The sequence below is a fragment of the Colletotrichum lupini genome, chromosome 3 (assembly GCF_023278565.1).
Source record: "Colletotrichum lupini chromosome 3, complete sequence".
NCBI lineage: Eukaryota > Fungi > Ascomycota > Sordariomycetes > Glomerellales > Glomerellaceae > Colletotrichum > Colletotrichum lupini.
The window spans coordinates 678,428-687,921 of NC_064676.1; the positions used below are offsets into that span (position 1 = coordinate 678,428).

Consider the following 9,494-nt stretch of genomic DNA (forward strand, 5'->3'; position numbering starts at 1 on the left):
ATCTCGTATTCAACGGCGGCTGATCCACCAATATTTAAAAGCACTTTACATAGAAGTTAAATGGTGTCTTGGCTCACGCGGGCTGCTCCGCGATGGATGTCGATCTTGAGTAATTAAGAACGCACATTCCCATATTATAAGCATGGGAATTTCAAGTCGCTCTGATTCTTTGCGTGATCTATTCATACTTAACGCCTCTATCACACAGTTTAGAACTTTACGAGATAAGAGTATTAGTATCCCTATTACAGGGTAGTTAGTTCGAACCGTAGTTAACGAAGAGATCAATTGAACTATATAAATATCTGCGTAGGTATAAAAAGGAGGTTCTAATTATAGGTTAGGCTAGTTACGATAATCGTAAATAGGGCCCCTAATTAGCCCCTATATAGTCGGCTATATACTACGGTTAAATTAGACTTCTAATCCGATACTAACTTTCTCTTTTTTTTATCAATTTAACTACTACGGTTAGAGGTATAATTTAACCTCGGGCCCGTTTACTAAGTCGTCTCCTTTTCCCCCTTTTTTTTACTCTTTTTATATAACCTATCCCTTTATTTATACGGTAACTTTTCCGCTACTTACGAATTGCTCTAATCCCTTATTTAGTACTATTTTTATAAAAGCGTCTACGAGGTTATTTTTAGTATTAATCTACCGGATCTTAAGTATCTCGCGCCTTTTATATAATTATTTAAGGGCTATAATATCGATTATAAGCCTCTTTTCCTTCGTCGTTCCTAATTTAATAAGGTATTTATATAGCGAGTAAGAATTAGTATAAATAACCGTTAGAATAGGTAAAAAGCTAATTCGATTAGTAATCTTTCTTAGCGTTATTAAAATCGTATAGGAGAGGTTAACGCCGTTAACTATACTATATACCTCCGACGCTAATATACTTCTTATTACCCACTTACTTTTAGTTAACGAGTAATAGATTATATTGCTATATATAGTAAATTCGCTCTCGCCTATACTCTCGTTAGCTAGGATAATAATATACCCTAATTACGAAATAAGGTCGTTATTATTCGTAAATAACTTATCGACAAAGACGTAGAGCTTATTAATCGTAAGGTCGATCGGGTAATAAACGAGACCTCGATTAAGATTTATTTATTATTACTTAAGCTACTTATTAAGTACCTCGACGTCTCGTTTAGTTAGATCTATAGCCTATACTACCCTAGTATAGTTAAAAGTCGCCTTAAGCTAATAAATACTTATAATATATACCCCTTGCGCGAGCTTAGCCTTATATTACTTCTTAACGTTAGTTACGTTTAGATCGACGAGGTTAATCTTCTCGCCCTACCCTTTTTATTAAAAAACGACGGTTTCCTTTTTAATTATAAAAATCCTACTATTAAATACTAGGGGGGTATTTATTATAAAGACCTCTTTTGGCTTCGTTACGAAGCCCGCTTTTTAAAGCTCCTTATCCTCTTTTTTTATAAAGTTAATATTAAATAAGCCTAATATATCGTTAGTCTATATTTTAACGATCCTAAATTAGTCGCCTTCGTACTCTACGATTAGTAAGCACGGGTCGTACGTAGAGGTAACTATTAATAGTTAATTAATATAAAAATCGTAATAAGTAGCTTATTAATAAGTGCCCGATTCTACGAGCCTATATAGTAGCTTAAGTACTTTAATAATCGTACTTTTTAAGTACTTACTAGCTATTTCCTTCGGTAGATAGGCTAGGATTTTCCTTATGAGCCCTGTGGCTGATTAGGTATAGGCCTAGGTAATATTACGGCTCTAAATCTCGTATCCCTTCTTCCGTAATAATACTATTAGTACTATTATTAATTATTAGCTATAGCGCTATATAGTAGGCGATTATATAAGTAGCGTCGCCTTTTCGACGTTACCGTACCCCTAAATTACGTATCTAGACTTCTCGTACGGCTAGGGTATTCCTTTTTTTTTAATCTTACGAACTATTCGTAATTTAAATATACGGAGGTTTATATATTTTTCGGGGTCGTATAGGATAAATCGATAGACCCCTCGATCGCGAAAAGTATCTACTTTAATAAGATCTAATCCCTTATACGGTTTTCTAGTAGTTATAATTACGCCTTCCTTACGTAGTTTAACCGCTAGCTCGAAATCGGCTTTCTCTTTTACTATATAAAAAGTATTAATTACCTCGTTATTAATAATAAATTACCGCATTAGGGCTTGCTATTATAGTCTTTTACGACGTCTCGCTAGTAGTATTAATACCCTTTTAGCAATTTCCTTTTCTTCGTCGTCTATTAGTACTACTACGACGATTTCGTCGAGGATAATTTCCTATGCCTCTACTACGGGTTATATAGTTTCCCCTAGCTCTTCTTCTTCTTATAGGTTGGAAATTACCTCGTTAGGATCAATATAGTACGGTCTAACTACCGTAATTAATACTTTAAGTAGCTAGTTACGATCTCTCGTAACTATATTACGAGCGCTCGTCGATAGAAATTAACTTATATAGCCTAGCTTATTATTAAGTAATTTCGCGCTATACTCGTACCTCCGAATTTAGCAGTATATTTAGATTATCCCCTATATCGGGCCTATTGCGCGTAGTAATTACCTCGTTAACTTACTTTTTTATATTTACTTCGCGTAGTACCTATATTACTTTTTTAACTACTTAGGCTCGTTAGCTTATGCTTAGTAACGGTAGCGAGGCTAAGGTCGTTCTTAAATATACTCTAAATACTAATAGCGTTAGTATAAGTCCGTTAGGCCCCATAGTATTATTATAGTATTTAAGTACTATCTAGAGGTATTCGTCGTCGGTAGAATCCGGATTTTCCTTTTTAATAATTCTAAACGCCCTTTTTAACTACTAGTGTACCCTCTTTACTTTTCTAATACTATAGTACGCTTTAACGGGTACGATTTTTAACTATATACTATAGGCCGTCGTATTATCCCTAAATTCTACCGACTTAAAGCTAGTACTAGCGTCGGTTCTAATACTGTCTAGCGGTCCTTAGTATATATTAATCTAGCTTTTTCGTAGGGCTGCCTATACTATTTTTACTTATAGATCCCGGAGGAATTGCCCTACTTAAAAGGATATAGCTACGTCGATTATATATAGTACTAGCTAACTATTTAAATAGAAAATATCGACGACGATTTCCTAATTAAAGTTAAGCTTATTACGTAATTTAAACTTAAATCTGCGTGGGCTCTGCGCATTTATTTAGTATTAGTAGCACACTTTTATTAACTACTCTAGCGCCCCTATTTTAATATTATTATTACCTAATTACTTTAGGAGGTTATATAGCCTCGTAACTAACGGGTGCCCGAATCTCTAGTATAGTTTTCTAAGCTTACTTTTTATTAAGTAATTAATCAACTTCGTATCGTTAGTAAGCTTTATAAACGCATGCCCCTATTATCGTTCGACTATTTCGAAGTGCTTGCCGCTAGAGGTTCTATTCCTCGTATTATTAAATATAATACCTAGTCGATCTATATTTTTTAGATATAAGAGAAATGGGGTATTAACGGGTAAAATATAGAAAGTTATCGTTCTAAAGTACGTCTCTATTTTTATTATACCTAGGGCGACGATTTCCTTACTTAGGCCAAAACTAATCCTCGTAATACCCGCTATTAATATATTAAGCGTTACTAGCGCGATCTTTTATAGGGCTTAGAATTACCCTTTTCTTCTAATTAACTATTACGATACCCTAATATTTAGGATAATCTTATAGAAATTATTTAGGCCGTACCTTTTATTTATATAGAATATTTATACGAGCTTAGTATTCGAGGGATCTAAGTAGTATAAAAAGGACCCCTCTAGCTACCCTTAGATTTACTTAGTACTATATTCCTTTTTTTTAGATATTAAAAGAGATAGCGTCTTCTCTTTAATCGTTGAAAAAATAGGCTTCGGCCCTATTAAATTCGCCCTTTTAATTACCTCCGTATCCGTTATCTAAGGGACCTTCTCTTACTATTTATAAATAAAAGCCTACGTATTAAGAGCTTTTACTACCCTCTATTCGTTTAGCCTCGTATATCCTCTAGAGGCTAACGGGGCAAAAAAAGAGTAGTTAATATCGTCGATTTTATTATAATCTAATTCGTTAGTATAGGGGGTAAGATCTTTTTTATCTTCCGAATCTCTTATAGGGGGTATATATTTTAAGCCGCTACTTTAGCTACCGTTACTAGGTTCCGTGCCCCTGGATCTACCCTTATATATAATAAAGAATTAGTTAAACCGACGAGGGCTAGTTTTGCTATCTACTACCCTCGACTTTTTATACTATTCGTACGATTTAGTACGCTCTTTTATAAAGTAGTTACTTAATTAATATCTATCTTTTTTATAAATATAGTATTACTTTTTCTATTACCCTGCTTATAAGTTAAATCTCTACTTATTTAATAAATCTAGGCCTCTTTACTAACGATTACCGTATTTAGCCTCTTTTTTTTTCTTATTATACGTTCGATCGACCTAATATTATTAATAAGGGCCGTTGTACGCTTAAAAGTAGGTTTAGTACGGCATTCTTATCTTAATATTAAAGCTAGATCTTAGCCTCGAGTAGAGCGTCTCGTAGTCTTCGGGTACTTAGTATAGGGTAATCTTTACCTCTAATATACGCTAAACTACGGTATAAAAATACCCGACTTTCCGCTCGTTTATCCTCTTATTTAGCTAGGTTTTTGCTAGCTTATCGATTCGATTAATAAGCTCTTTAAAGATCTCTACTCGCAATTTACCCTCTATTATCCTAATTATAAATATAAAAAAAATCGCTCGTAGCTTAAATAGGAGCTCTAGGTTCTTATCGTAGGTCTTAAAGCGGCTTCGGATTATATTAATTATACTAAGAAAGTCGTTTCGATCGAGATTACGCACCGCTTTATAATAATAATTAGAGGCTTTACCTACGAGTACGATATTAATTACTAAATAATACTAGTATTCTCTAATTCCGACTTTTTTATAATTATTATAAAATATCGTTAGGGTTTCTTATAAGACCTTATACTTCCCCCTAGAATACAATTTCTCTTTTAAGAAGATCTTTTTAAAGTTTATAAATTGCCTCGTATTTGCTACTAGATTTTTAGTATCTATATATAAACCCTATGTCGCTACGTACTATTAGTAACTTCGGGTTATCTACTTCCTTTTTTATTAACCAATTGGCGCCGAATTTCGTATTAGTAATAGTAACGAGTTATAGATCGAAATAGGTAGAATTATTAATTATCGTACTTCTAGTATTATATTTTACTCCGGTATATCCTTTTGCGACGATAGATTTCCGTTAGTAATTATAGGGAGGAAATCTAGGTCGTTTACCCTTTTTCTAAATTCGTTAAAGCGATTATACGCTCTATCGACCTATACCTAGTTCTATAGTACGAATTCCTCTTTTATAATTGTCGCTATTAGTATTTCGTATAGCTCTCGCGATTATAATTATGTTAATAATACCCCTTGCCCATAGAGGAATTTATTAACTATTTTTATAATTCCTAGGCTTACGCTCGCGAACTATTCGTCTAGCTAATAGCTAAGGTCGTTTACGATCTTATAGAATAGGGGTTACCCTTATAGCCCCTTTTTTTCGTAAACCTTAGTTAAATAGATTAATGCCGCGTTAATTTACTTACCGTTAGGCTAATTTACGATTTTATATATTTACGTCCCCTAATAGTCTAGGTTAATATTTACTTACTTATAAGGGATTAGGATTCTATTTAAGATCGGGTTTCGTTCTCTTTTTTTTTACCCTAACTCGCTAAGGGTCGTACTCTAGTTTATACTTATATTAGTAGTCGTTAGCGTATTTAATTTTAATAAGGATATATTTAATTTGCGCGCGGGTCGTAATAAATCCGTGCTTTCGCTACGTAACGAATTTATTAGGGTCTAGGAAATTCTTACTTACTCTCGCCGTCTCGCTACTACTCTCGTTTTTATTATTTTTAGTAATTACTACTACCCTTCTAGATCGCTAGCTATCGTACTTACTAAGATCTTCCTTTTTATTTCATAAAAAAGGGTAAGTTTTAGTAGTTCTTTTTAATAATAGTAGTAGTAGACGTTTATATTACCGTAAGAAGATATAGTAATTAGTCTCGGGATCTTTACTAGTTACCAATTTCTACTATCCCGTATACTTCTAGCTTCCTAAGCCTCGTACTCTTTATAATCTCTAAATAGCTTCCTTAGTTAATTTCTAAGATTTATAATACTCTTAGCTCGATACTATTAGGACCTCTAAATCCCCTCCTCTTTTATTAAACCGTCCCCTATACTATATTCCTAAATAATACCTAGGGGGTAGTTAAGGGAGCTATAAAGAAGTTATTTAAATCGCGGGCTTAAGGTCGTACTTATAAAATCCTCGTAGTAGTAGACTTTCCTATATACTATAGATCTCTTAGTTTAATAACTCCTATAAGGTTACTTTTACTACTAAGTAAGAATATTTACGTTTAAAAATCCCCTTCTTTAATCGCGCAGTGCTCTTTTATATTATACTTTTACTAATTTAATTAGTTAATTTCTAATCGCAGGCCGGCTATAGAAAAATCGTTTAGTAAAAAAGCTACTCGGGGCGACGGTAAAAGACTAGTCGCTTAAGTAGTTCCGTTAATTAACGTAGTTTAATATAGTAAATATCGACCTTTCGTAAGTAATAAAGGGCTATAATTACTCAATTCCGTGCGGCATTTAAGAATCGCCTCCTTTTTCGTCTACTTTTATAAGGTTAATTAGTACGAATCTCCTATCCCGTGCGGTATTAAGAGGTCGTCTCTTCTATATAATAAGATACCTTACTAATCTACGATAATAAAGTTTAACTACTAATTAGTATTACTATCCCTATTATAAAGTAGTTAGTTCGAACCGTAGTTAACGAAGAGATTAATTAAACTATATAAATATCTGCGTAGGTGTAAAAAGGAGGTTCTAACTATAGGTTAGGCTGGCTACGATAATCGTAAATAGGGCCCCTAATTGGCCCCTGCGCAGTCGGCTGTATGCCGCGGTCGAATTGGACTTCCAATCCGACAGAGAGCCATAAGCAGTTGGTGGTTTCAATGGGTTATTCTGCTCGCCACCACTACACTCGCCTCAAGTTTATCGATTAACCGAAGAGCCGACATCTCATCCTGCAAATTGCCAGCGACAAACGGCGTCCTCTTCAGCTCTGGTTTTGGCTACAAGTACGATTGCGCTCCCAGCAAGGGCACCGTCAATGCGATTCTCATCTTCATCGATTTTCCGGATCAGACTGCTTCAGAAGCTTCTCCGCAAGAAGTCTACGACCTCCTGATACCTCAAGCCCAGCAATGGTTCAACACATCATCGTACGGCCAGCTGTCGCTGAACATCACCGCAGACACGAGCCGATTTTACCGCATGCCTAAGAACGCAGCCGAATACAACTTCGTCAGACCTTTATCGCAGCAAGCTCACTATGCCTACGTTCAAGACGCGCTGGAGCAGTGGCTAGCTGTCACTAGCACGCCGGTCCCCAAGGTCAATAGCACTGAGGGCCCTCTGACTGATATCTTCTACGTCATTCCGACCAGAAACGCGACAGGTATTGAGCTATCTGCAGCTCTCACTGGTGGCACATATACCAAGAATGTGAACTACATTGCGAGAAAGGCTGTCACAATGGGCATTGACACGTTCGATTGGTGGGGTTACAAGGCGGTGAATCACGAGACGGGCCATACCTTCTGCTTGCCGGATCTATACCCTATCCCGACGGGCTATACGGGTATATACGCCGGCAACTGGGATATGATGGCCAACGTGGGGGCTTCCAGCCCGGATTACTTCGCATGGGACAAGTGGAGGTTAGGCTGGCTTGCGGACGATCAAATAGAGTGCGTCGTTACCTCGGCGGCTCCCCCCAACGGCAGCAACATAGCTTCATCAACTACGCATAAGCTCACGCCACTCGAGACTACGGGCGGCATGAAAGCCGTGGTCGTGAAGCACAATGCGACGATGGCGATGGTGGCCGAGGTGAGGTCGAGGGAGGGCAACAACCTCAACTCATGTACGACTGGCGTCTTGCTCTATACTGTAGCGACGGATCTTGGTACTAGCGAGGGTCCGATCCGAGTCCTTGATGGGAATCCCGGCTGGGGAACGACTTCTTGCATCATCGATGATCTTGACAACGCGCCGTTGAGCTTGGAAGGCGGGGGTGCGAGCGCATACACCTCGACAGATCTGGGTGTGACGGTGACGGTGGTGGAGCAAGACGGCGATGATTACACAATCCGCATTGATATATCATGAGAGATAATGATTGATAAGTCGAATGGACGCGTAGGATGCATGGGAATGTCGAGACTGAGGGCGCTGAAAAGTCGTGGTGTGTTGAGGTCTCCACTGCCAAGTGCTGTCAAACGTCAGAGGTCCAAATATGTAGGCCGAGAGAAGGAAGAAGAAACGCAGCAGGCGTGACAGGTTAGCACCGGGGCATGTTTCGGCGATTCAGTGCATGTCATGGAAGCATGAACGGCAGTTCATCACACAATGTTGATAAGAAACGTTTCGTATGCTGCACATTGAGAGCATCCCAAACTTCAGGCGTATAAAATGGGATCAAGTTCATCTTTCGGGGAAGAAACAAAGTTGGGTTTCTCTTGGAGAGACTACCGATGAAGAGTTCGGCCGGTGCGTTCGGACTGAAGACGGAGCCAGAAACGAGTGGTTGCATGCCATTGCATGATAACAACTGATAAAGTTCATGATAAGTCGCCTCCGACACTGTTTGATCGTCGACGGTCATGAAGGAACAATAAATTATCATGACTGAAGTAAAGGGAACTGTCAGCAAGTATCAAAACATCAAGCAAGTTAGAGTCCATGTGTGAACAGCTTGCTCGCATCGAATCAGGCCTGAGAATGGAAAGACTCACATTTTGTCGTTAATAACGAGAGTAATTTGGTGATCGAATCGTCCGGTCGTCCGAAAGCTAGGCAACTTTGGAGAATCCATCCACCATGACCATGGACGAGAGTCGAGTCATCTCACCTCAAAATCGGTCGAGGACTTCATGGCGCCGTAGGCCGAACTCCGAATGGCGAGGTAGATCATCCTACCCTACACAGGAGGGAACGATGTGAGATGATTGCTTGCCAATACGTAAATCATCCCCGCTTTTATGGACGCTCTATGCGATGATTTCCTGCCAACCAGACAAATGCGCGAGGGTGGCTAGGGCCGCATGGTGATGGTGTCTGAGATTTCGCCCCTTGGCACTGATGCGTCTGAAGTCTCTGATCGCCTGAAACAGAAGATCTCAAGGCAGGCAACGAGTCCAGGTCTCCACTTTCGGTGCCGCAGAAGCGTTGACAGACGTTAGTTTCGCGACGGGGTAGACAGACTTCTAGCCAGATAGTAGGATGGTGTCATGCTCGCATTCCCACAGAAGACGAAGGGAACTGGGCGACAGTGGTTTGG

At 38.3% G+C, this 9,494-nt stretch overlaps 3 protein-coding genes across 3 annotated transcripts; 1 reads left to right on the forward strand and 2 right to left on the reverse strand.

The window, feature by feature from the left end:
- Positions 1-3,415: 3,415 nt before the first annotated feature.
- Positions 3,416-3,652, reverse strand: CLUP02_04932 (uncharacterized protein; the record flags this gene model as incomplete). The annotated part of the gene is made up of 1 exon (XM_049283941.1): positions 3,416-3,652. A coding segment is annotated over one exon (237 nt), but the record flags the coding sequence as incomplete, so codon positions are not given.
- Positions 3,653-7,104: 3,452 nt separating this feature from the next.
- Positions 7,105-8,323, forward strand: CLUP02_04933 (uncharacterized protein; the record flags this gene model as incomplete). Its single annotated transcript, XM_049283942.1, has 2 exons — positions 7,105-7,108; positions 7,191-8,323. The coding sequence occupies 2 exons, from the start codon at positions 7,105-7,107 to the stop codon at positions 8,321-8,323; spliced, it is 1,137 nt and encodes a 378-aa protein (XP_049141085.1).
- Positions 8,324-8,531: 208 nt separating this feature from the next.
- CLUP02_04934 (uncharacterized protein) lies at positions 8,532-8,919 on the reverse strand (the record flags this gene model as incomplete). Its single annotated transcript, XM_049283943.1, has 2 exons — positions 8,532-8,842; positions 8,907-8,919. 2 exons carry the CDS (start codon positions 8,917-8,919, stop codon positions 8,532-8,534), a joined length of 324 nt encoding a protein of 107 aa, XP_049141086.1.
- Positions 8,920-9,494: the final 575 nt, after the last annotated feature.